At 40.5% G+C, this 27,073-nt stretch overlaps 1 protein-coding gene across 1 annotated transcript in view; it reads right to left on the bottom strand.

Moving 5' to 3' along the window:
* Positions 1-27,073, bottom strand: part of COG5 (component of oligomeric golgi complex 5) — a 324,959-nt gene that overhangs the window by 2,238 nt on the left and 295,648 nt on the right. Inside the window, exons 18-21 of the mRNA XM_087821091.1 lie at positions 24,097-24,334; positions 18,484-18,560; positions 6,818-6,944; positions 6,272-6,351 (exon numbers count right to left, since the gene is read on the bottom strand). Of these exons, the coding sequence (XP_087677217.1) occupies positions 6,272-6,351; positions 6,818-6,944; positions 18,484-18,560; positions 24,097-24,334 (522 nt within the window). The remainder of the gene's footprint in view (positions 1-6,271; positions 6,352-6,817; positions 6,945-18,483; positions 18,561-24,096; positions 24,335-27,073) is intronic.

Below are 27,073 nucleotides of genomic sequence, written 5' to 3'. Positions count from 1 at the left end.
TTCCCAGGTATTCTTCAAATTCCCCTGCTGAAACCTAGGGCAGTCCAAACGCACAGAATGAATGTACAGCACCACAGTGAACGCTAGTGTAAACTGGGCTTTGGGTGATAGTGATGTCTCACTGTGTTCATGGGTGATAGTGATGTCTCACTGTGTTCACTGATATAAATGCACCACTCTGGTGGGGGATGTTGATAATGGGGGAGGCTATGCATGTGTGGGGGCAGGGCACGTATGGGAAATCTCTACCTTCTCAAATTTGCTGTGAACCTAAATCTGCTCTAAAAAATGAAGTCTCGCCCGGTCGGGTGTGGCTCAGCGGTTGAGCGTTGACCTAGGATCCAGGCAATCGGGGTTCAATTCCCGGTCAGGGCACATGCCCAGTTGGGGGCTGCAGCTGATCAATGACTCTCTTATCATTGATGTTTCTATCTCTCTCTCTCCCCCTTTCCTCTCTCTGAAATAAAGATATATTAAAAAAAAAAAATGAAGTCTATCAAAAAACAGAAGAGAAGAAACGGGGGAGGGGGAATACCTCTAGGGTAGTGTTCTGCCCCCCTTTCCCTATTTCACTGTCATCTCCCAAAGGCCTCTCTTTAAAGCTCTCCTTCAATACTACACTTATTTACCAAGTCCTATTAATTTGTCTTATGTATTTCCACATCCAGTCCCTCCTCTCCCGTTTCCTTCAGTTTGAATCCTGCCATTTGTGCCCTAATTACTGCTGCAGCTTTGTAGATGGTGGTCATCCTAGTGCTGTCTCAGCCCTGTGCTAGCGGATCTGCCACACTACAGCAAGAGCCATCTGCCTGTAGTCCATCACTGGCCATGCCCTATTCCCATTAGGATAATGTAAATTCTCCCCCCACCCCCAACTCTGTCTGTGCTTCTGCTGGGTTGTAGACAGTTTGCTGTGGCCTCAAATCACTAGTTTCCATTGTTTGTGTTACAAACACATATTGCAGACCAGCTTCACTCCGTTTGTGACTCCAAGTCCAACCCCAGTGCCCACCCTGGGAGAGCAGGGGTGTGTGCACGCATGGCTGCACCATGTCTGGGCTGAACAAGGTAGGCTACAAAGGCCCGTTTCTCTTCGACCACACTGTCTCATCGTTATTAAGACCTATTCTTTTGGGCCTTTCTCATTATCTTCCTTATCCTTGGAATGTTCTCCCCCGTCCTTGCTTTCTTCCTTGTAGAGCTCTTTACTTAGGACCCAGCTCAAATAGCCTCTTTTTGAGGAAGCCTTTCCTAACTCCAGGCCGCACAAAGCCCTGCAGCCACCCTGTTGATGCACCGTCTGCGTCAACAGCCCTGGCTTAGCCGGGTCCCAGCATTTGGGATCCCTGAAGGCTGGCACCGTGCTCAGCTCGGGGCATGATTTACATAATGTGGAGGGCTGGCCGCCTTTATTTAAGCAGCCTAGCCAGTGATCAGACTCTGTCCCACTACCCAGCTGTATGATCTGAGCTACATTTGAGCTAACTTGCTCATCTGCAAAATGGGAAGAATATATACACAATACAGGTAGGAGAATTAAAAGATTTTATTCTAAAGCACTTAGCTCTCTTCCAGGTACACATATGTACCTATAAAGCACTTAAATACTGTTCCCCCCACTACACTTCCAGGAGGCCTCAGATTCTCCATGTAATTGAGCAAGACATTTATATTTGTATCACATTAGAGTGTTACCTGTTCATTGGTCAGTTTGAGGTTTGGAGCCATTTTATTCATTTATGTAACCCAGGACCTAGTGCTTAACAAATGCATGATGAATGAATTAAAAAATGAATTAGAAATACAGGGAGATAGAACTATAATAAAAAGGAAAATAGAAGTGCAGAAGAAAGTAAAAGAGAAAACATGATTGTTGGGGTCCTCGAAAGCAGCAAAGGCATGCAAAATGGAATTTAATGTTCTTCAAGAATAGTTTTGTGAGATGCCTGAGTTCATGTCAGAGTTGGGCCTTAATGAAGCAACTTCTTTATGGGGGGGAAAAAGTGCTTCTTTTAGTAATTTTCAAGTTGCTATGGCATACTGGGCAATTGCCCTACTCCCAAAATGTAGTCCCTGGAGATTTATGCACAGTGAAAAACCCCCAAGGGCCCCAAGTGTCTTTGAGACAATAATATGTGTGTGTGTGTGTGTGTGTGTGTGTGTATGTGTGTATAGAGGGTATCCCAAAAAAATGTATACACACTTTAACAGCTGGTAGCTGTAGATTCTATTACATTTTGAAAGTGAAATGTATTCTGCCTTTATAATTATTCAAAGTGTGTATATACTTTTGGGGGATACAGAGTGTCTATCAGTCTAAGACATTTCTACACTGAAATTCTCAGAAACTGTAATTGTTCTTTAGTGAATGGATAGATCCATTTTAACACAGTACAAAAATCAATATAATCAATATAGTAGTTTCATGTGCATTCAAACGTATGAGACATATGAACTACACAATATGTAGAAGAAAGTTCAGAAATGAGTTTGGCTAGTTTTCCTGGTATTCATCAAAAACACCATCAGAACTATGGAGAGAAAAAACAGGTTAAAGCTGCCCTCACACATAAAATCAGAGTGAGATTTTCAAGCAATTCTTAAATACTTCATTTGCTTGAGCAAAACCTCAGCTTTCTTGAAAGTAAGAACTAGTCCTAATTCTGGTTTGTAACCAAAAAGAATTATTAGTACACTTACTGAAAAAAATTAGTACAGGAATTGTGCAAACAACTAGTAAAGGAATAGTTTGTAACATGGCAAAACTGCTCAATGTGATATAAACTAGCCAAGGGGAGGCTTTTATGGAGCACAAAGTTGATTTCTGTCAGGGAGTAAGTATCAGCATACTTAGTACTGAAATACATAAATGACTTCAGGATCTACCTCATGTCTTTGTAGACAGGTAAACACTGGATTTTCCTGCCTCCATCCTCCCTTCTGGACTCATCTCAGGCACCCAGTCCCCAGAACTGGCAGACATCTAGTGCCATAGGGACACCAGCAGGAGAGACCAACCATTACCCTCCATCTGCAGGGATCCGAAGGACAGGAGTTGAGGGAACGGTTCCTAGCTTGTGGGACCTGGGCCAGGGTAAGAGGGCAAGGGGTCCAAAGATGCATCTGTACTGAAAATTGTATGATAATTGTATAGATAAAAAATACCAATAGGCAAATAGTCTGTAAACATTTTTTGACGTCATAAAGGTGTTTTACTTAGACTAAGGAAAAGCAAAGGACAAGAGGGTCACAGTAAGAGAGAGTTGCTGCTCCATTACAAACATCAAAAATAAATGGGCTTGAGGCCAATCCTACCACTTCTGCAGAGCTTTAGAAATCTTTTCATCAAAAACTCAGTCTTCATCTTTACTGAAAACACAGTCAACGGTTACAGACCCACAGGTCTTCCCCCAGGGTGCAGCCTCCGTATCTGAGGGCAGACAAGTCTGGAGTACCTAACTGGTGGGAGCTGAGTAGATACAATTTTCCCCACTTACACCACTTGGCCCTTGAGTCAGCGGTTACTCTAATTTTAAAATTAACTTGACAAGTGTCCACTCAAGCTCTACAGAAACATCTGGTGTCAAAAGGAAACAGAAAGGAAGGCAGAGAGAATTCATCACTTGCCATTTACTCAGCAGCAGTTGTCCCCTATCCTCAACTTGCCCTAGTTTATGACAACCTAATGTACTGTGCTAGAAGGGACAGGAGAGTATATAACAAGGTTTGCCCCAAAAGCTAAAACAGATTTACTGACATTTAAAGAGTAACACTCACCCTGGGCTTATTTATAGGGGAAAGAAATTCATCCAGTGGTGCTCTAGCACGTGGGGACAAAATCAGTTTGCAGTAACAGAGAAGAGAGAACATGCTTAGAGGACAAAGCTCCCTGCCTTGCCAGCGGCCTGGGTGGCAGCAAGAGCATGCTGTTTTGGAATCCCCCAGGGAGGGCTCGATATGCTGCTCAGAGCATAAAGATTCTGATATCAGACATGTGTGGAATGATGGATAGATCTTATTTAAAAAGCATGACATTATTTCTTAGCATGATTTTCAGTTGCTAAACATAGGTTTAGCAACAGCACTGCTGATGAAATCACCCAGGATACGTTTTTTAAAAAAAGCAAAGAAAAAGGATGTGTGCTGTGTCCACAGCAGGACAACTGTTGTGGATGAACTCATTCCAACTTGTTAACAAGACAAAAATGAACCCTGTTCAATTTACTGAATTCTAAATACTCTTCTATTACCAAGTGGGTGGCAGCTGAGTGAGTCTTTGGGACTCAGAATAAAAAATCCACAAAGACATTGCAAATCCCTGAGTTAGCCGAGGCCCAAATGCCTTTTCTGAGGGCAGTTTTAACCAGTCTCATGAACTGCTGGAAGTCTCACTTGGCATCCTTTCCCATTTCTTGGTCAGATGCTCATAGTTGAGAAGTGTAAGAGATAAGCAAGGACGAGGGCTAATTTACTTTTTAGATGCTCATAGCTGAGAAGAGTAAGAGATAAGCAGGGGGGCTAATCTACTTTTTATTCACAGAGGCGCATGGAGAGTGAGTGGCTCAGGTGGGCTCTGGGTACCAAACCTGAGAGCTCAGTGCCACTCCCTGAAGCTGGGCTGGTGTTCCTCAATGACGTCTCATAGCATCCCTCCTTGGTGGACTCTCACCTGACACCAGGGCAGTGGGTCTCAGCCTTGGCTGTGCTGTAGAGCTGCCTGGGCAGCTATAAGAAATCCTATACCAGGTCCCAGCTCGAGAGATTCTTAGGTAGTCTGAACACCAGGATTTTCCAAAGCTCTATAAGCGATTCCAGAGTGCAAACATGGTTGATAGCACATCACCATATTGGCTTTGGGGAACCCAATTCATTACCTGCACTTAGGCTCAAGAAAGCCTTGTTGGGGGCTGTGATCTCCAGATCAACATCATCAGGATCCTCTGGGGGAACTGAGAATGGTTTCAAGAGCTATTTAAGACGTACAACTGACTGGATTTGGAGGACGTGGGTGATGAGCTGAATGATGACTTAAAGGTTCTAGCTTGCTGGGTAAATGATGGTGACACTTTATCCAAGACATGGAGTCTAGAGCAAAAAGTAGAGCTGAGAGGAAAGATGATTTATTTTTAATATTTTGGGGTCGAGACTTCTGTGGAACTTTGAGTGGTGACATATGACAGCAAATCTGCTGGCCTGAGGCCCTAGGCAATCAAGGTGAGTCACAGACCTGGAAGCCATCGGGACAGAAGAGGTCATTAGCGTCATGGGTCTGGATGAGCCCACTTGGGGACCAAAGTACAGATAGAATGTGAAGGAAAATGAGCCAGGAACAAACTGTGGGAAATGATGGCATTTAATCAGTGGACAGCAGGCAACTCAGCAAATGAGGCTGAGGAAAAGAATGGCCAGAAAGCTTACAACAGAAACAGATGACCATGGTGTCATGGAAGCTCCGAAAAGGAAGGGCTGTGTCTCTGTTTGCTTTGTGTCCTCAGGGCCTAGCATACAGTAAGCATCAAGAAAAATGTGTTCAGTCAGCCAGTCAATGAGGAGTTTCAAGAAGGAAGCAGCTGTCAACTCTAGCCAACGGTACAGAGCTTAAGAACAGAAATGCTTGGGTTTGGGGGCTAAAAGGTCTCCGGAGATTGTGGTGAGAACAACTTCAGAGGAGAATGCTGATGGACTAGAGATGCTTAATAGTCATATGTGACAGTTAAAGCATCCTACCCTGGGCATGGCTGGATGGAAGGGGTGTGTCTGTGTCTGTGCCTGTGCACGTGTGTATGTGCACAGACACATTTGTGGGGCACTACTGGAGGGCACATGGTATCTAAATAGCTGCTAGGTTGTCCTTATTTTCTACTAATAACTGCATCATAGTTGAGTATTTTTAAAAGTTTACTCACATCTGTGCTCCACCAATTCAATAACTGCAACACATGAAAATGAAGCAGAAAATGAGGAGCTAAGGAAGGATTTTTTTCATAGCTGAAGCTGGTTTTCAAAACCAGAAGAGCATAGTTCTTAGGGCTGCATCAGGCATGGGACAGCACAAAAGGGATATGAAGATTTGGAAGTGAAGGAACCGGAAAGCAAAAACGGCCGTGTCCCCTGGTTCTGTCAGGTGCCCATGCAGTGATGTGGCCTGCCACTAGGAGGTGCCACCACGTGTACACATCCACCCAGGAACTGTTCCTTCCTCTTCCCTCAGTCTTTCTACTCTCCCTGGGTTTCTAGAAGAGACAGGTGCCCCTGGAACACATGACTTTACCTGATGAGAAGAAGCCTGTCCTTTTCAGATGGGTGGTCATCCAGCCACTGGGAGAAGCGTGCATGGGACCATTCTGCCCTCTGAAGGGTTGAAACACAATTAGAGAAGTGCATACACATGCTTCAGTGAACGGCGCAAGTGCTTGTTCAAAAAGTGCTCTCAAGGATTTCCAGTGTGAAATAACCTCCAATCCCTGCCTGAGGGAAGGTGGCATAGCCCTTGGTGCGTCTTCCTAGCTCCCAAGGAGCCTTGTGGATTTACCAGCTGAAGATGGGTCAGCAAAGGAAATGGGCCTCTATCAAAAAAGCTTTATGAACATAAATTACTTGTGTCATTATTATTTAAAGGGCTAATTCTGGATTCATCAGGTAATTCTTACACTGCAGGGCAATGGAAATTTTTTTTCCTTAGTGATTCGCTGCTAAGACAGAAATCCAGACTAAATAGGACAAAGAGAGGGCCCGGAATGCATTCCGTGAACGGGGCTCTGTAGTCACAGAGTGAAGTGGGAAGACTCATAACAGGGTTGTGGCTTCACTTTATTACCTGGAAGGGGGATTTCAGCTCAGCAGGTGCTCTTGTGAACAAAAACTGAATAATGATGCTGAATGGAATAATGTCCCCCAGTGCAGGACTACTGGCCACATGTTCACTTGTCTGGAACAGCAGTGGTCTAAAAGAGGAAAAAGCAGAAGTTACTTCATGCTGTTCAACACTAAAAGAGATGATTTGGTAGAAAAATCGTAACAGCATATTAGAATAGAATAGCATAGGAGTATAGCAGCATAATAGAAGAATGAATAATAGCATTCTTCCTAAAATGGCCAGTTCTCAGCCATTTCATAACCCTACATTCAACCTCGACATGCACTGGACACACACACACACACACACACATTGCACACTCTGGCAGGTTGCCCTGCCCTTCAGCTCTTTCCTTGATCCCCAGCTCACGGGCCTATGGGTCTCACTTTGCTTCTGAGTGACTCAGCAAAATCTCCTCTTAGAGCTCATCTAATAGGCTAAAATCAAAGCACATGGTAAAGCCTTCAAGTAGTTGTAACTAACAAATTCTTATCTTTGTCAAAACTTTCAGCTTTCATTTTAAGTAAAATCCTTCTTTGGGCTATCATCTAAGGTGGGTAAATCCAAACATTCTCTATACAACTTTTCAAAGGGCATTATGTCTTTGTATATACAAAATTGTTTCTTTGCTGAACATTCCATCAACTATTTATGCCAGCTCCCTTCTAATGCACTGCATGTCTTGGGTCACCATCCACAGGAGCATGCAGGTAAACCTACCCCACTTACCAAGTACCTACCACCTTGTCAAAAGGCTGGCAAGAATAATTAGAAACTCTTATTGACCTCTCTTTGGCTTTGGGCTCTGATGGAAAAGAGGTGATTACAGGCCTAGCTGGAGATGCTGATCTCAAGAGGTAAGATGGCAGCAACATCTCCTAACACAGCAGCAAATGCTGACACATGTACAGCAGCTCTGTATCCTGGGCTTTCTCCTCAGCCCACCGTAGTCACTCCAGGCTACACTGACGTGTCAACAGCAATCAAGGCCCAACTACATAGGAGGGCACACACAGCACACAAGGGGGATGGGGGTGTGCACCTGAAATGCCCAGCTAGGCTGACTGAGGAGGCTGTCCCACTGAGCCTACAGGATACCTACTACATAAGGCCACTTTATGAAGACTGGCAGACGTAGTAGCTCTACCTAATATATAAAAATAAACACTGGGAGGCTGCCAAAATGAGAAGATAAAGAAACTTGTCCTAAATGAAAGAACAGAACAAAACTCCAGAAAAAGAACTATATAAAATGCAGACAGGCTGCTGTACCCCTGGCCAGTGTGGCTCAGTTGGTTGGGTATCATCCCATGCACTGAAGGATTGCTGGTTCGATTCCTGGTCAGGGCACATACCCAGTTGAGGGCCTGATGCCCAGTAGGTGGTGTGCAGGAGGCAGCCAATCAGTGTTTCACTCTCACATCAATGTTTCGCTCTCTCACTCCCTCTCCCTTTCTCTCTCTCTCTAAAGATTAATGGAGAGGTTTTTAAAAATTATTAATTAATTAATTAATTAATTTATTTATTCAAAATATTACAGATGCCCCCTTTTCCCCCCATTGACCTCTTCCACCCAGAACCCTCAATGGAGAGTTTTAATAAATAAAATGGAGACAAGCAATTGACCAGATGCAGAGTTCAAAACATTGACTATAAGGATGCTTGATGAACTTAGGGAAGAGTAAATGAACTTAGTGAGAACTTCAACAATCAGATAGGAAACATAAAAATGGATAAAGAAAATATAAAAAAGAACCAGTCACAAATGAAAAATATACTGACTAAAATGAAGAATACACTGCAGGAATCAATAGTGCATTAGATAAAAGCAGAGGATCAAACCAGCAATTTGGAAGATAAGGAAGCATAAAACACCCAATCAGAACAGCACAGCAAAAAGAAAAAAGCATCTTAAAAAATGGGAATGGTATAAACACCCTCTGAGACTTCAAGCATACAAATGTTTGCATCATGACGTTGACAGGAGAAAACAGATAGCAAGGAATTGAAAATCTCTTTAGAAAAATAGCAAGGAATTGAAAACTTTAAAAAAAAAATAATGACAGATCCTGGATAGAAAAGGTCGCCGCTTCAATTCCTGGTCAGGGCTCATGCCCAAATTTCAGGCTTGATCCCGGGTATGCAGGAGGTAGCCAATTGATGTCCTGCTCTCATAATGATGTTTCTCTTTCTCTCTCCCTCTCCCTTCCTCTCTCTCTGAAAACCAATAGAAATATTTTTTTAAAAAAAAGATATGGTAGTTGAATGAATAACAAAACAAGACCCTTATATATTGTATACTGCTTACAAGAGACTTGGTTCAGATAAAAAGACACACAGACAGAAAGTAAGGGATGGATAAAGCTATTTCATTGGGAAAAAAAAAAAAAAAAAAAGCTGTGGTAGCAACACTTATACCAGACAAAATAGACTTTAAAACACAGGCTATAAGAAGAGACAAAAAAGGATCCAGCAATTCCACTTCTGGGTATTTATCAGAAGAAACTCGAAACACCAAATCAAAAGACTTATGCATCCATATGTTCATAGGAGCATTATTTACAATAGCCAAGATATGGAAGCAGCCTATCAATAGATGAATGGATAAAGAAGTGGTGCATAAATACAATGGAATATCACTCAGCCATTAAAAAAAAAAAAAAAAAAGAATGAAATCTTGCCATCTGCAACAGCATGGATGGACCTAGAGGGTATTGTGTTGAGTGAAGTAAGTCAGAAAAATACCATGTGATTTCACTTACGTGTGGAATCTAAAAAACAAAAACAAACAAGCAGATCAGAAACAGACTCATTGACAAAAAGAACATTTTGACAGTTGCCAGATAGGAAAAGTTAGGGTGATGGGTGAAAAAGTTGAAGGGATTAACAAAAACAAACAAACAAAACAGACACAGACAAAAGTAGGGTGATTAATCTAATTCAGGGAAAGGGGAATGAAGGGAGGTTGAAGGGAGGTAGAAAGGGGTAAAGGGGAGATAAATAGTAATGGATAAAGACTTGACTTGGGGTTGTGAACACACAATACAATATACAGATGATGTATTATATAGAACTGTACACTTGAAACTTGTATAATTTTATTAACCAATGTCATCCCAATAAATTCATAAAAATAAAAATTAAAAAAGAGGTGGTGTGCAATTTGTCACATCCCCTTACTGTGCTGGGAAGACTGTAGGAGCACAGGTCATGACAGAGCCTCTGTCAGTCTAGATCCTGAGAGTCTACATGGAGCAGAGGCTGCCTGATGACTCCAAGGGACACTTACAATGAGCAAGGAAAAAAAGAACTGTGTTATGTTAAGCCACCAAGGTTTCGAGGTCATTTGATATTGCAGCATAACCTAGTCCATCCTGCCTAATACACCTTGTATACAGTAACCTCTCAAATTATTACCAGCTATGATTATTATAATTATTTTCCATCAGTAGCTTACAGGTCATGTAGAGTAGAAGCAAGACTTAACAAAATGAAATATTAAATAATAAGCTTTCACTGACTATGAGAAGTGCAAAATAAGTGAAAATTTTCCATATAGTATATATTCTAGAAGGCAGTGAAGAGAAAGACATTGTGGCTTACAATAATTAGGAAAGGTTTGGTTTCATAAAAACCAAATTTACTGAGTCTTCAATTTTTGTTCTATCTAAAGTAAAGAGAAATTTAATTCCTAAGGAAAGCAAAAATGAAGAAGCAGCTGGGAATTTCCAGCCACACCCTTCATCCTCCAGACAGGGGAGAGGGACTGGAAGTGAAGTGAACAATTGATCATGCCTCTGTGAGGGAGCATCCCTAAAATCCCAACAGTAGGGGGCTTGGAGAGTTTCCAGGCTGGTGAGTGCATCCACACTGGTTGACACCCCCCAACTCCACGGAGACAGAAGCTCCTGCATTCAGGATCCTCCTAGACCCTGCCCTATGTGTCTTTATTTGGCTGTTCACCTTCATCCTTTACCATATCCTTTAATAAACTGGTAAACATAAAAAAAAAGAAGTACAAATCGGTAGTTACAGAATAGTCATGGATGTCAAGTACAACATAGGAAATATAGTAAATAATATTGTAATAACTGTGTATGGGGTCAGATGGGTACGAGATTTATCAGAGTGATCATTTCATAAGTTATATAAATGTTTGATCACTGGGTTATACACCTGAAACTAATATAACACTCTATGTAAACTGTAATTGAAAAATAAAAATTTCAAAAATGAAAAACCAACCTGAAAATGTTTACAGGATACTTTGAAGTCCATGAAATTTTTATCTCTTTGGGTACCCCAAATTCTCTCTTTGGGTCAGAGTGGACTCCAGCCACCTATATGCTTGAACCATATCCTCACAGCCTCTTTTGAAATTATTTTTACCTGGCATAACTACAAGTTCCTGTGGGGTACTGAGGGGTGCTGTCTTAAAGGTCTCTGGAGGCTGACTCTGGGTTGGAATGAGGATGAGGCTGCATCGGAAGCTGAAACTTCATGTAGCCCAAGGTCTCTGCGTGCCCTGTCTAGCAAGCTGACTGACAGGAGGTTGCTGGCTGAGATGCTTGCATAAGCCAGTCCTGGTAAAACCCAGCTCATTTTAAAATAGGATCTTTTAATCAATCACCTGTCCCTTTGGAGCTCTGAGTCACAGCAGTTATTTTTCTGCCAAGACCAAATCTTCCACTCTAGCCACTCACAGGACTGCCAAAACAGCCATAGAAAGCAAAACTAAATTTGATTCCAGATTATGCGTCACTGACATAATTAACTATAAACATCAAATGCAGACATTTTATTTCTGGTGCTTTTTTAAGAGCCTGACAGAACACAGCATGAGGACCTCCCTTCCCCCTGAATCCAAGTGGAATCTGAAATACCAGCAATTTAAAAAATAAGTCATCATCTGAGATAATATAAGGAACAAAAGTTTAATTAAGGTGTTATAAAATGCAGGTACCCCAAATGCCACAATATCATTCTTAGAAAAATAAATATAGCAGGATTTTCAAGGTTAAACTTTATAGCCAGCAGGTAGTGTTAATTAATCAATTATTGGGTCCCAATAGAAAAAAAACTGTATTTCTAGTAGGGGATCTCCATAGTTAAGTGACTCAGCTGTGTAACAGAAAGCCTCTGGTTAAGGACAATTGCTAAGTGAAGAAAGACAAAAGGCCTACTGTTCCTATGTGCACACTCAATATTAGCAGTGGCCCATGCCACCTGCTCCAACCCCCCGCATTCCAAACCTCCTTTTGGTGAGGGGCCTGGGAAGGTAGCAGGATCACTGAGCCTGTGCATGGAGATTTGGAACCAGCAGAGAAATAAGAGGTAGTATTAGGAAACACAATTCTTCCCTGCAGAGGACACACCAAGGGCTTTCTAAGAGAAGAGAGGGATGGAGGCCCAAGAGGGGCCATGTGAATCCCAGAAGAGAGTGAAGCAGGAGGCTGAAAACTGGAGGTGAGTCAAGGCTCAAAGTAGAGAGGTGAGAGGACCTCCAGGTTCCTTTCTTAGAGTTCAGATCGTCAATCCCAGCAGATCAGGTTGAAAAGGAGGCGACGGTTTCAGGCAGACTTTTCAATAGAATAAAAGGGTACACTGGGCTCAAGGTTCCTGATGCATCTCCTAGAAGCCTGTATGTGGCAAAAGACAGCGAGATGCGGCATTTCATAGCAAAAGGTTCCCAACAAAGCTGGGGGTGGGGTGTGTGTGTGAGGGGGGTGTTTAGATTCTTTTAAATTTTCTGACATTTTCCTGGATGATTCATAGAAGCACTCAAATGCAGTTCTAAGACAAGAATATAAACACATGGGAACTTCTGGAATGAGAAATGGTGTGCGGTGGTTACAAGCACGGCTTTGGGATCACGCAGCTCCGCAATTCCCACAAACTTTTCAAACAATTGCCTTGGCAACTCACCTTCTCTCAGCATCAACTGTCTCAAGGGGGTCATACCTGACTCGCACGTGTTGTAAAGGTGAAATGAGAAAATATCAGTAAAGCACTTAGCACAGGCTTAGCATAAAGTAAATGATTAAATACCGAATGCTAGAATTAAAGTAATAAACTAAATATCCACCCCTTCACGTTGCCTGAGTGCTCCTAGCACTGCCAAAGTATTGGCAAACAAGAAACCATACCAGCCCAAGATGTGGCTGCCTTCTGGTTACAATGCTGACATCTAAACTTGGAATTAAGAATCTAGAAACCTTGGGAAATAGTTATTTCAGGGGATGGGTTCACCAGTCCCAGATTCACAAAGGGGAAGAAAGGACAGAACACATTTGGGGGTCCTAGTGCTAAAAGTGCTAAAAATGGCAGCTGCAAGACGGCTGCCTTTCCTTCTTCAAGCATGCAGGCGCGGAGGCCTGGGGTGGCAAGCAGATGGTCAGAAATACAAACTGCAGACAGGAGAAACCCTTACCATGCCTACAACTGAAAACAGCTGACATGAACAGTGCATTCTAGAGTGGATGGTTTTCTTCCAAGGCCTCTCATGCTAACAGATGTATCCTAACAGCTCAGATCTCCCAACAGCTTTCACTCCTCTTTCATTAAACCTAACAACCTTCTAGCAAAGCAGGCTGCGGACAGCATTCAGGGACAAAGCTGTTCCCTCCGGAGCAGAGGTGGTGGTGCATGACTGAAGGCAGATCTGGTCTCTGAGCTGGTGAAGGGCATGTGGTCCCTGTTCTGTCCTTTGCCTCACAAAGATCTGCACGGAGAATGTCCAGGGTCAGAGCTCTCCAGCCCCTTGAAAGGTGGAGCTCCCGCCGTCCTGTGTAGACACCAAAATCATCCGGGGCAAATCCCTAATGTCAGCAGATTTCTGAGGCAGCATTCTATCCAGGGTAAGAAAAGATTCTGCTGCCTGGGACACTCTAATGTAGACAGTAAAATGTAAATGTATGCAAGGAGCTTGCTAGCTTAATTAAATAGTCCACTAATATTACTGTCAAGAAGAAAGTGCCTGTGACAGATGGCTGCATGATGGAGGAAGGGTCCCTGCTGAGGCGCATGTGTCTGTGTGTGTGAGGGGGATTGCCCCTGGGGTCTGCACTGCAGGCTCTCTGGCTGGCACTGCCACACTCCCTTGCAAAGGGCCTGCTGCCCTCTCATGCAGCCACTGCCACTAACTCAGGCCAAGGCCCAACCTGCTGGGTATGGATTATGTGGCTACCCATTATTCTTGCCCCCCTCACATTGCACAATGTTTTAGTATATTTTATATTTTTCAGCTCCCTTATTATTTTAAAATGGAAAAAACACTGCAAGAGGGATTTTAAAATATGCTTATAGACCCAACCGATGTGGCTAAGTGGTGGACAGTGGTTGACTGTCGCTCCATGCACCAAGTTGCTGATTCGAATCCCAGGCAGGGCACAAGCCTGGGTTGTGGGCTCGATACCCAGTAGGAGCTGTGCAGGAGGCAACCGATCGATGCTCTCTCTCATTGATGTTTCTCTCTCTCTCTCCCTTCCTTTGTCTCTAAAACATCAATAAAAACATATTTAAAAGAAAATAATAATAAAATAAAAATATGTTTATTGACTTTTCTGACTACAACTATAAAACAACCAAAGACAGAAAATTTGAAAAGTACAGAAAACCTTTAAAGGAAAAATCACTAGTGATAATCCTACTATCTGAAGATAACATTTTGATGTTTATCATTCTTGGCTTTTCCTCTCTACATGCACACACACATATTATTTAAAACATACAGTAGGGATCATATCATATATACTGTTTAGTAGCCTGTTTTTTTTATTTAATGATGCATTGGGAAATATTTTTCATATTATTAGTTATTAATACAAATTGCTTATTGTTGCATGTATCTGGTCCACTGAATGTGGCACATGTTATTTGGCCAATCTCCTGCTGACGGCCATTCAGCTGATTCAGAACGTTTGGGGAGGAGAACGATGAACAAGAGCCAAGACAATTCTATACACGGCCACTGGATGATGCCTATTCCTTGTCACAACCCACAGCACAGATGGGAAGATTAAAAAGAGTGGGCCCTTCCACTGCAACTGCTCAGAACTAACTTTGGATTAGAGACAGATCTCTAACAAGATTTTGCAGGTAGGCAAATAGAGGGCCTAGAATTGGGTTATTGGAAATAACCCAATAACTCTGTATGGATTTACTCCTGTCTAGGAAGGGATTCTCTAGACCCCTCCAAACAAATAACCTTTCATAAGTCAATTCTCTTCATATGACAACTGTGGAGAAGCCTGCAGCAGGGCCAAGGGCTTTTCCAACATTTATAGGCAGAGGCAGTGGTACGTACTGGCATCTCTCTTCTCAAAAGATGGGACCTAAAACATTCTTTGCAGACTAGGGCTAGATTTTACCTCAGAATATACTATGCTTTCATTTTATTTCCTGTTCTGGTTAATCCTAAAATCTTTATCAAATGGTTGTCCAAGTCCTATCAGTTGAAAAAAATGCTAAGATCTATTCACCAGATTTTTGTTAAATCAATATGATTGTAGACATATACTGGCAGATAGAAATCTGTTAGAATTTTTCACTGAATTTAAGTTCTGGAGAATTCTCCACAGGTAAGACACAATTATACATAGGTGCTGAGGCCTTGGGAGCTAAGGAGTTAACTGCAGGAAGAAGCTTGGGTGTACCAGAATCCTAGGAAAAAAGGCCATAAATCTTCATAGTTGTAGAAAAGAACAAACTGCCCCCATTACTAGAGCAGCTAAAGTTAAGTGTTAAGGGCCTTGTGAGAAAGGTGAGAAACTGCTGGATGCAAACCATCAGTGAGTCATGAAACCAATTTAGTGGGTAAGTAATCAAAAGAAAAAAATGTCAGAGCATATCACACGTAAGAGTAATTACTGCTTCATGATACACGAGTGGGCATGTGTGCCATGTATGTGGGTTTGAGTATGCCTGCATGTTTGCATGCAACTCTATGCCAGACTGTGATACAGGATAACTCTTACTGTAAGTTATGGTCAAAAGTTTGAAACCAATTTAGACTGACTATTGCTCCATGAGAGTAGCTAGACATAAAAAACAGGATTTTATTTTATTGTATATTGATGAGTCATTAATTTTTTTCTATAAACAGGTACTAGAAAGTGTTACTACTCAAACTTTAAGTGCCCCTTCAGAGTCTTCTTCTCATGTAAGAATTGGGAGACTAAGAGAAAATTCCCATCTTAAATGACTATTTTAACATAATTGGTCTTAATGTGTAAGTCAGAACTTGCATCACCCTACTGTGACACAACTTTTTTTTAAAAATTGATTTTGAGAGAGAGGAAGGGAGAGGGAGAGAGAGAAAGAAACATGGAAGTGAGAGTAAAACACCTATTGGCTGCCATCTGCACACCCCCTACCAGGGATTGAGCCTACAACCCTGGAATGTGCCCTGACAGGGAATCAAACCGGTGACCTTTCAGTATACAGGACGACGCCCAACTAACTGAGCCACACCGGCCAGGGCAGTGACAACTTTAATAAAGGTCATCTTGTCTCAACAAACAGGAAGATAAGCACTATTTTAATACATACACAGGCAATAAACAACTAAAAATGACAGCAGAGACTATAAAAAATAATAGCCTAATTTTAATATAGCAAATCCCAAATCAGAGCTTTTCCCATACCTTTTTCAATAACTAGTTGGTTAATATCCTCTAGTATGCCAATTGATTCTGTTACTCAGGGCAGCATTTTATCACCCAACTGGGACTGCTGTGCTACCATCTTATTCAAAGTAAGAGATTTTGATTTTGTTTTTTTAAGAGAGAGGAAGGGAGAGAGGGAGAGGAGGAGGGAGGGAGGGAGGGAGGGAGGGAGGGAGGGAGGGAGGGAGGGAGGGAGGGAGGGAGGGAAGAAGAGAGAGAAACATCCATCAGTTGCCTCCCGCACACACCCTGACGGGATCAAACCCACAACCTGGGTATGTGCCCTGACCAGGAATCGAACCCGCAACCTTCTGGTGCATGAGATGACACTGCAACCAAATGAGCCACACTGGCCAGGGCAAGATTTTATAGGAGTTTTATTAAAGTTAGTTTTATGGTACAGACAGATGACTGGTGGATCACTAACCTTAGAACCTCTATTCTTTCCGCTTCTCCATGTTTAGTAGTGTCCCACTTTAAGTTTTTTGAAATCCCCACATGTGATTCCACTTTGAATTTTTTTAAAAGCCGCCTCTGCCCAGATGGACATTTGAGAAAAATAATTCAGGCTCTTGTGTTGGCATTAAAAAAAATCTTTGCCAACTACAAAGCACAGGACTCCCTTTTCAATCAACAACCTTGGATTCTTATATTTCAAGTGACATTATACCTTAATTTTCTACTACCAAAAGCATGGATGAAATAAGTGAGAAAAGTGATTAAAGGACATACTGCTTATTGATTAGTCTAGTTTCCAGTACTGAGTCTTTTTTTTAGAAAACCACACGACTGGACTCTCTTTTTTATTATTTATTTTATTAAAAAAATTTTTTTTCTTTATGACTGGACTCTCTTACCTTATCTTCATGGAAATACATTCAAACACTATTACACAGGATGGGGCAAAAGTAGGTTTACAGTTATTCATATGGAAAATAATACAATAATGAATAAATAATAATACAAGCATAGATTTTGTGTTTTGCATACTCACCACTGTAAACCTCCTTTGTCCCCAGTCTGTATGTTCTTGGACATTATGGATAGTTTATATGAAAGCCTCCCATCTGGTATACTGTGGTCACAAATGGTGATTAATATGTTGATCCCCTCAGCCCTCAGGGATGGTCATCTTTTTGAATGTATACATTTTCTCTGTGTGCCATGATGTGAAAAAGTTTGGGAAGTCGTGGCTTATTGAAAAAATAGCCACGTGAACATCTTATCTTTTATAATCTTCTATTGAAGACACTAGTCATTAAGTAATTCAATGTTCCTTAAAATGTGAGTTGGTAAAAGACCTAAGCATTCAGTACTGAAAAGGATTTTCCCATTAAATTGGTATATTCTGACATCATGAGTATGAATTAACTAACTTGTTGTTTTTCTTTTTGAACTGGTTTTCAGGAAGCTCAATTCAAATTTTATGCTGAACTGCACTAGTCATCTTTAGCCTAAATTATCTACTATACCTACAGTTGCTCACTACATTTCATCACTAAACAGTTCTTTTAATACTCTATTCAATAGTTTTGTTATGGAATGTAATCTATGACCTATTTAGAAGCATACTGGATTAAAAATGATAAATGTACAAATAAAAATTTCAGAAAAAGATGTCTATATAATTATTAACTGCCTGGTATTACTATTCAATATATTTCTGTAAAAATGGAATTAAAAAATTCCCCTGGAAAGAGTATAATAAAATTTACAAGCTCAAGCCTATGAACTATAACTCAGAAATAACACACACATACACTCATTAGTCACTGCATATAATTCGATACAGGTTTCTGGTTTGCATAACTTTTGAGATGACCATATGAAACTGCCATTGTTGTAGGTCACAAAATGGTTAAATATTGGCAATTTCATATAGTTCAACATGAATAGGAGAAAAGGATATATCTACTAATAGGATATGGATATGTTAACACCAATAATATGATTATGTCTCACCTGAATGACCTCAGCATTCGATAGGACTTTCCTAAATCAGAGACTCTTCTGCAGAATGGACCCACAGCCAACTCCATCTGAAATATTATAATACTCATAGCTTTTAATGTCAGAATCACAAGGTGAACTGAGGATACACCTGGATCATAGAAAGTTGTAGCTTGCAGTAAACTTAAATTTTATCTTGACTATGAGGTAAGTTTTAAAAGTCAATGAAATTTATTAAAAGATAAGAACTTAGATAACGTTTTCACTTATATAGTAAAGGAGCATAAAATGAGACAATTCCTTCAAGAAAATAGAAAAACATTTTTTGTTATATAAGAGGAGAAAAGGTCTATATTTAGACCTTTTCTTCATTAAAAAAGTCAGCAAAAGGAAGGTTTCAAGACTGATTGTGTGCCTATACTTTAAGTAGGCATAACAAACCTTTGCATCTTAAATATAAACAATGAAAATTTTTACCAGGCTGGCCCAAGTGATTAAAAGCACTGACTCTGGAGGCAGCACATCTGTGTAAGAATTCCAATCGACAATGACTAGTGTGTGGCCCTGAACTTAACCTCTTTAAGTCCCAGGTTTCTCATCTGTCAACAGAGATAATATCTACTTCAAAAAATTATGCAAGTAGGTAATTCCAGAAAGCAATGTTGGCAATTATTATCAGCATTAAAAAACCTTCCCATTTAAATGATTAATAAATTAATTTGCATTCTGAATACTCAATAATTTAGCAACGACTGGTTTCTCTTCTGTATTCTCCTCCTTTGATTGGAAATTTTACTTGTCATTAATTGGAGTTTTAGGCTACCTGTTTTTACATATGTGGCACACAGATGATACTGTCTCTCTACTCCTGCTATAACAAGGATCTTAGTAAAGGATGGTTTAGAAAATAGTTGGCAAAAAGGCTGTTCCCTGGTAATGCAGCATTTTTCTTCAAGAAAAACAAACAAAAGGAAAGGGAGGGCTTCCGTCCTGCTGCCATCCTTCTGAAACACTGTTCAAATCTCCTTGTCACTGAAGACTATGGAGACCTAAACAATCACTCTTTTAAGAAAAATTTTTGACTCCCTATCCATTGCAGGCACCGAGCTAGACAAGGGGATGAGAAAATGAATTAGACTGTCTTGCCTTCAAGGAGCTCTCTTAAATTTAGTGAGAAGAGGATATATATTTATCTAATTGATATAATTATTACTCAAAAACCTTAAGAAAGGTGTGTGTGTATACATATATACACATGCACACACAGAATGATGATTATTCAGCAAAATGATGTGTGCTATCAAATGTATGAACTGAGTGTCAGGGAGAACTGGAGGGCAGTGTCCTTGAGACGGTCTTGAGGGTAACTTCTGGACATGTGAATTTCTTTCTTAACATAGACACAGAGCATATACTATACGTCCTAGAGGAAAACACAGTTTTGAAAAACTTGCTAAAATAGAGAAGAATAAATAAAAATATTCTTGCCAACAATGCAAAACAGAGCAGCTTTCAGCCGGAGCTCAACTCAAAAGACAGTGGGTGATGGGCTGTTCGCCAGGGCCTGTTTAGTTTATTCACTCTGAGAGCTTCTGGTTTTCTTCAGAACGTGTCATTTACTTTATTACAATGAGCACAAAGTAAAAATGTGATTATCATATATCTGAGTTGGTAATTCTAATCATATACCTAACTCTGTGTGTATGTATGTATGGTTTTTTATACACTGAAATTACGTGAAATATTTTTCATGAAAACAAATAAGTGGATGGGGAAAATATTACAATATAAAAGAATATGACCTTGAATGGCTGTGTGATTATGCAGGAGATCTCTATGGCATTGGACAATTTCAAAATGTTAAGTGCTTAAAATTAATTTCTCACTCATAAAGGACCTCTAGGGTACTGAAAACCATTTTCTTCTGCCAGAAGTCCATTAAATAATAAAGGGCATGTTTCTAAAGGGCAGGAGTGTTACTTTTAGAGGAGGTGACCCTGCGAGTAGCTGTGGACACAAAAATGGCATGTGCAACTGCCTCTTTTCAGCTCTCCTGTTTGGAGGGAATGAGCAGTCAGCTGCAGGCACAGTGAACTAATTACATAGCTGCTCCTTCCCCACCACAGACATTTGGTTAACCACAGGGCATCTCTGGATGCTCCTAGGACACTCCTGCCCTGACACTGTTCATGAGAAAAAGCAATACGAATTAGAAGAGAAATTAGAATCTTGATTATTTTGTTTTCTTTTCTAAGTTTGAATTTCTAGGCAAAAAGTGAAATACAGATATAAATTATACTTCAGGGACACCAGAAGACCTAGAAATAGAAACTGCTAGAAGTGCCACTGAGTAAATAATTTAATGCTAACATCAGTAGTCATCCATTCCCTCAAGGCACATGACTGAGAAGCAGAGGGAATATGTGCTTCAAAGGACAACGTGGACAAGTCCCTCAGAGATTCAGAATCAGCAGAGCCCCGTGGCCTTGCACAAGTTAATGCTTTGGAACTGCTGTGTGATGAGCGTAGACACAGAGACCATGTGGTCACAGTAAGGAATTAATTACCTGTAGGAAACCACCTTGTGTTGTGACCTGATTCCTAAGGGGACTGTATTGGGTACTTCCTCACATGAACCCTCCAGATGGCACCCTGCAGCCACTTTCTCTTTCATGGGTGCAATGGTACCAGTGGGGGGAAGTTAGCGTTCCTACAGAAATCTTTAAAATATTTCATTATCTGTCTTTGCAACTCTACTTTATGCCGAATAATCAGTATTCCCAAACATACTCCAGTGGTCTCTTCTTGAGCAATTTCTTTTTCTGTTATTTATGCCTAAATAGTAGGCACTTTTCACACAAGAACTCCTTTCAAACCCACAAAGGATCTGTGTATTCCTGATTCCAGTGGCCTTAATGGCTTTGTTTAATTTTGAATATAAATTGCTAGAACTTTCAATAATGAGGCAGTCTAAGGCTTTCTAGTCCCTAGTTGATGCCTGTCATGAATATAAATGTCAGGATGATACTATTTAAGTGTTTTCACTGACCCTAGACAAATAATTCCACTCAAGTATGATTCTGAAAGCTGAGGTACAACACCACATAATTGCAGTTATGGCAAGACACCAAATCGAATCAAACAAAAACTCCAAATTCACTGTAATTTTTAATGCCAAAATTACTGGTCACAAATGTGAGTATGATAGTACTTTCATCTGTCTTTCCTGTGCCCACTACCCACAGGACCAGGAAGCCATTCCCAAGGTAAATGGAGGGATGTTCTAAAACTGAAGCACACTGTACAGGAGTGAACAAAAAAATCAGCACCACACAGATTGTGGCAACCAATGTCACTGCAGGACTGGAAAACATACTGTTTACACTGAGGAAATGCTGTGTTGTAAATGCCTTTTCTCTATATATTTAAGAAATGAAAAACACAGGATGCCTTGGAGCATATAAGAGTTTCATTTACATAAAAGGAAGGGACCTGGGAAAAGGTCTGGTTTATTGGGCAACATGTCTTTAAAAAAAAGGAATGCCAAATAAAATTCAGTTTTAGGAAGGTGAGAGCTATGCATTTTAAGCAGGTGCTTGCTGCTGTACAGAGGGTTAAAAGACAGTGCTTTCCATCTTTCAAGACTCAGAGGGAACATATTAAAATGAAAAGCAACAACAAAAAGCCTTCTTCCTACAGCACTCTCTCTCAGGCTATCTCCTGCTCTGCTGCCACTCTAATTGGACTTGAAGTGCTGCCTCCAGGAAAGTGACTCAAGAACCAGCTGGAGCAGAATGCAAATAAATGGGTGAGGGAGGGAGCCCAGGGGAGAGAAGAGGATAGGAAAAGAAGAAACAAAATTAAGAAAGAAAGGGGAAAAGAAGAACAGATACTCATTTGAGTACAGCTCCCAACGTTTTTAATAAGTAAGAGCAAGTCTTGGTACTTCATTGTGTCTTCATTTCAGTAACAGTCTGTAAACCCAGTAAGGGACAAGTAAGACACTATTTATATGTAATTCTCTTTAAGCTGAAGTTTACCTGTAATAACAAGGCAAAATGTATAGATGCCTGAGAATGAAGCTGATAAAAATGGGAAAGGTAAAAGGAGCCACATTAATGGTAACAGTTAATTTTTATTTTCATACTAAGGCTATCAAATGCATAGTTCTCAAAGGAAGGCTCTTTACTATGGTCTACTGGTCTCAGGTGTATCATTTGGGGATTAAAATGACTTATTTCTAGACTAACTGATATGCAAAGAGCCCAGCTCTTGAAACATTAGGTTATGTACTTGGTTCCTTTTTGCAGCTCCATCAGGTATGAGGGAGCATCGGACAACCACTACGCTGGTACAAGCAGCCTGCCACATCCTTTTCTCTGTGCAGGAAGAATAAACTAAGACTTGCACATAGATTCAGGAATAAATAGGGGCATTAAAATTTGTCTATCTTTAAAAGCAGGGGGCTTCTGGGAGACTACTATGAATAACCCATTTGAATAACTATTTAGACTTGTAAAGCTAACAGCTTTGAAAGGCTTAAAAATTATCTCACCTTTGCCCTAGCTGGTTTGGCTTAGTGATTAGAGTGTCAGCTGGTGGACTAAAGTTTCCTGGGTTTGATTCCCGCCAAAGGGCAAGGTTGCAGGCTCTGGCCTGAGTCTGAGCAAGTGCAAGAGGCAACCAATCGATGTGTCTCTTTTACATCGATGTTTCTTTCTTTCTCTCTCTCTCCCTCTCCCCCCACTTTCCATTCTCTTTGAAAAGCAATGGAAAAAATATCCTCAGGTGTGGGTTAAAAAAAAAAAAATGATTTCACCTTTGACATGCTACATAAATGTGAATTATCTGTTTCTGAATCTTTTAATAGAAGTGTATGTTTGAGATGTTTCTCTTTGCCTCTGACACTATTAAAAGGCTTAAAAACCGTGTCTTAAATGACAAAGAAATCACCCTTTCTATAAAAGCTGATTATGGTTCTGTTATTTTAATGTCATTTTACCTCATCCACATCACACAGCTTGGACGATTTCAAGCTGGCCACATACAAGAAAGGTACTCTATTTAATACAAGGGCCCAAATACTCAGACTCTTATCTACCTGGCCTGTGCATCTAAAGGACTTGGAACACTGTCTAGGAATGCTGAGCTGGCCACTAGAGGGTTACAGATGTGCTGGAGTTCCTTCCCTTTACATGATACAGATGGCCCTTTTATAGTGTTTGAAGGATAAATTTCATTGTCTACATTATTTTCTAGCAATTACTCTTATCAATACTGCCCTGCATGTGTGGGAAAGTAAAATAGTGAGAAAGCCCCACATTACATAAAGTGGGAAATGTTGCTTTACTGTGGAATGAGTGACTTTGCCTTAACCGTGAAATATCAAAGATGAGTGATGATTCTTTTGTTAAATTCAAAGAAAGAAATAGCTGTTATGAATTCTCTGTTATGAAAGCACCTTTAAACCTTTTTTTTTTTTTTTTACCAGTTAGGTTTAAATAAATCTATTTTTCTTCATACTTCATCTCTCTAAAACACTGAAGAATACATATTTAGTCTTTTATTTAACAGATAATACTGAGACTGAAACATTTTCTCTTTTGTAGCTATGCACCAATTTACCTGTGCAAAATCAGCAGCAAGTCGCATTTTCCCACCTTCACCAAGAGGTCTTATGAGACTGGCGTTGCGGATAAAAAGTTCAATTGCTCTTTGGGCAATAGCTTCAGTGTTGTCAAAGACAAAATCCAAGCATTCAAAGTGTTTAAAGTAGTCACTCATAACTCTGGCAATAAAACCTTGAAGCTCCTTCATATACAAAGAACAAGGAACATCAGGCTTTCCTGAGCTGGGTAATGACCTGCAAAAGAAAAAGACAGCTAATGCACTAAAAGGGACTATTTGACTTGTTCCCCCTCTGCCTATCAATCCTAAGCATTTTTTCCCCTTACGGTGCAGAAAAAGCATTGTTTATTTTTGCTAAGAGTTAAAAGGAATAAAACAATGCTAAAATTATATTCTAAAGGTTGTTTTAAGATGCTAGCAAGATTACTGAAGAAATCGTAGAATACATTTACCAAAAAATGTTTTTGGGGAATATTTTATTTATTGACTGATTTGAAAGAGAGAGGGAGAGAGAGAGAGAAAAAAACACATCAATTTGTTGTCCCACTTATTTATGCAGGCGTTGGTTGTTTCTTGTATGTGCCCTGACTGGAGATCAAACCCACAACCTTGGCATATTGGGAAAACTCTCTAACCAACTGAGCTACCCAGCCAGGGCACCTAAAGAGTATTAAGAATAAAACAGACAACCATCTGTCTTGGATAATTCATGTGAGTGCCTTATGCACTCACTGACATCTAAGGCCTCTCCGAGATTTACAACTCTACATGCACTAATATGTTTTACCTGGTTAGTGAATAAATGAATGATGGATCCTGAAATAGCATTTTACACTTTGTAATGGCAGTAAATGCTGCCTTTCTCAAACAAATTCTTGGCAAAGATATTTCTGCTATGGTACTATTTAATCTGATCTGTCCAATAGAATTCTGACTGTGGAACTGGTTATGTAACAATATGCATTGTATGCAATTTTTCCTCCCAGTTGATGAGGTTTGGAAAGGCTTCAATTTGGGTCAACAGATGATGCGAGTTGATACTCCACGAAATACTATTTATAATTTATAAGTGTTTATAATTGCTCTTTAAAGAATGTATTAAAAGAATGTGAAATATTAATAGGAAAGAAGAATTATAACAAAATTAGAACTCACCTAATATTAACTAGTCAATGAGATCACTGGCTACATAATACTGAATCATTTTTTAAAAATAAGTGTTTCCATACTCTGAGAATGACATAGAGAAACTGGCAATGGTCTAGAAAAGAACTGACTCAAATGCAAGAGAATGAGGTGAACTGATTTTAAAACATAGCAATGGTTATTATAAGTAGGATGCTAACCAAAGGTCTAGCAGATGGTGGCTGGCCTCAGTGTACCCAGTGACTTTTGCTGAGTGGCCTCAGATCTGGCACTGGTGCAGAGTTTCAATCTGTAGTAACCTTGGGAATACCACTAGCTCTTACCTGGTACCTCCCTGAGAACCTACCTAATATAACTCCTATGGCTCTTTCAGGGGCTAAGCCTATCAAGCAGCACGTTGCCAGGTGCCTTGGGCCTTTTGCTGACATGCCCCAGGGCTGGTAATGGTGGCAGCAGGCCTTGGTACACAGCTCAGCCCATCCAATGTGCACCCAGGTGCAGCTCAGCCCATCCCATGTGCAGCTTCTGACACTGACCTATACTGGAGTTCCTCCCAAGAAGCCAAAGAACCAGCATAACCAATGGCTCGATTCAGACCACAACAGAGCATGACCTCATTAGCTCCACAAGAGGCATGCCCAAAGGGAGTTCTCGACAGGCACCAGACCCTGCTGGGATGAATTCTGTTCCTGGGGTCAGTCCCCACACAACAGTTCATAATGCTGTGGTCATGGTCAGTCGCCATAGACAGATAGCCTGAGACTCAACCCTACCCCTGGACATTCCAACAATCCAGGCTCAACTACAATACAAGAACTCACATAATGCACACAAGAGACACTACTGGGGCACCCAGCTCAGGTGATCAGGGACACTGTGCCACTTGGCCCTATAGGAAATCTATTACATAAGGCCACCCTACCAAGACAGAGAGACATAGCAGATCTACATAATACACAGAAACAAACACAGAAAGGCAGCCAAATGGGGAGACAAAGAAATATGCTCCAAGTAAAAGAACAGAAGAAATTTCCAGAAAAAGAACTATATGAAATGGAGGCAAACAATTTACCAAACATAGAGTACAAAAAAATAGAAAGATGCTCAAGAAATTTAGAACCTCAAAAGAATAAAACGGACACAGAATCCATAAAACAGGACCAGTCAGAAAGGAAGAATAAAATAACACAAATGAAGTATGCACCTGAAGGCCCAGACAGTGTGGCTCAGCAGTTGAGCATCGACCTATGAATCAGGAGGTCATAGTTCGATTCCTGGTCATGCCCAGGTTTTAGGCTCGATCCCCAGTAGGGGGCATACAGGAGGCAGCTGACTGATGATTTTCTCTCATCACTGATGTTTCTATGTCTCTCTCCCTCTCCCTTCCTCTCTCTGAAATCAATAAAAACATATTAAAAAAATAATAAAATGGCTTTACTTAAAAAAAATACATTAGAAGAAATCAAATCAGGTTAGATGAAGCAGATGATCAAATCAGCGATTTGGAAGACAAGGTAGCAGAAAACACCCAATCAGAGCAGGAAAAAAAAATTTTTTTTTTCAATGGGGATAGTTTAAGGAACCTATGGGACAACATCAAACATAACATCTGTATCATAGAGGGTACCAGAATGAGAAGAAATAAATTGAGAATCTATTTGAAGATAATAACTGAAAACTTCCCTACTGATGAAGAAAAAAGACACACAAGTCCAGGAAGCACAGATTCCTAAACAAGATGAACCCAAAGAGGCCCACACCAAGCCACAATATAATTAAAATGGCAAAGGTTAAAGGCAAAGAGAGAATCTTAAAAGCAGTGAGAAAA

This window comes from Miniopterus natalensis, chromosome 10, assembly GCF_054644295.1.
Source record: "Miniopterus natalensis isolate mMinNat1 chromosome 10, mMinNat1.hap1, whole genome shotgun sequence".
Taxonomy (NCBI): Eukaryota; Metazoa; Chordata; class Mammalia; order Chiroptera; family Miniopteridae; genus Miniopterus; species Miniopterus natalensis.
The sequence above is the reverse complement of the archived record's forward strand: the minus strand, read 5'-3'. Positions and strand labels throughout refer to the sequence as shown.